Consider the following 209-nt stretch of genomic DNA (forward strand, 5'->3'; position numbering starts at 1 on the left):
TTTGATTACCATTAGATTAAGGTTAAAAGTTTAGTCTAAGTTTCTTATTTTACTTTGTTACTTACGTTTTTCTTTTCTCTTTTCTTTTTGGTGTTTCAGGTTTATGCCTAATACCAGAAGCAAGAACACAGAGCTAATTGATCTCAACAATCAAGAACTAGCGGGTTTAGAAAGAGAGAATCGAAAAGCTCAGAAACAGGCAGCAATGG

The 209-nt window shown here is 33.5% G+C and overlaps 1 protein-coding gene across 1 annotated transcript in view; it reads left to right on the forward strand.

Moving 5' to 3' along the window:
• The window catches only part of LOC111831677, a 3,679-nt gene that overhangs the window by 624 nt on the left and 2,846 nt on the right, over nucleotides 1-209 (forward strand). The window contains exon 2 of the mRNA XM_023786801.1: nucleotides 100-164. Within this exon, the coding sequence (XP_023642569.1) occupies nucleotides 100-164 (65 nt within the window). The remainder of the gene's footprint in view (nucleotides 1-99; nucleotides 165-209) is intronic.

Source organism: Capsella rubella, unplaced genomic scaffold, assembly GCF_000375325.1.
Source record: "Capsella rubella cultivar Monte Gargano unplaced genomic scaffold, Caprub1_0 scaffold_79, whole genome shotgun sequence".
Lineage (NCBI taxonomy): Eukaryota > Viridiplantae > Streptophyta > Magnoliopsida > Brassicales > Brassicaceae > Capsella > Capsella rubella.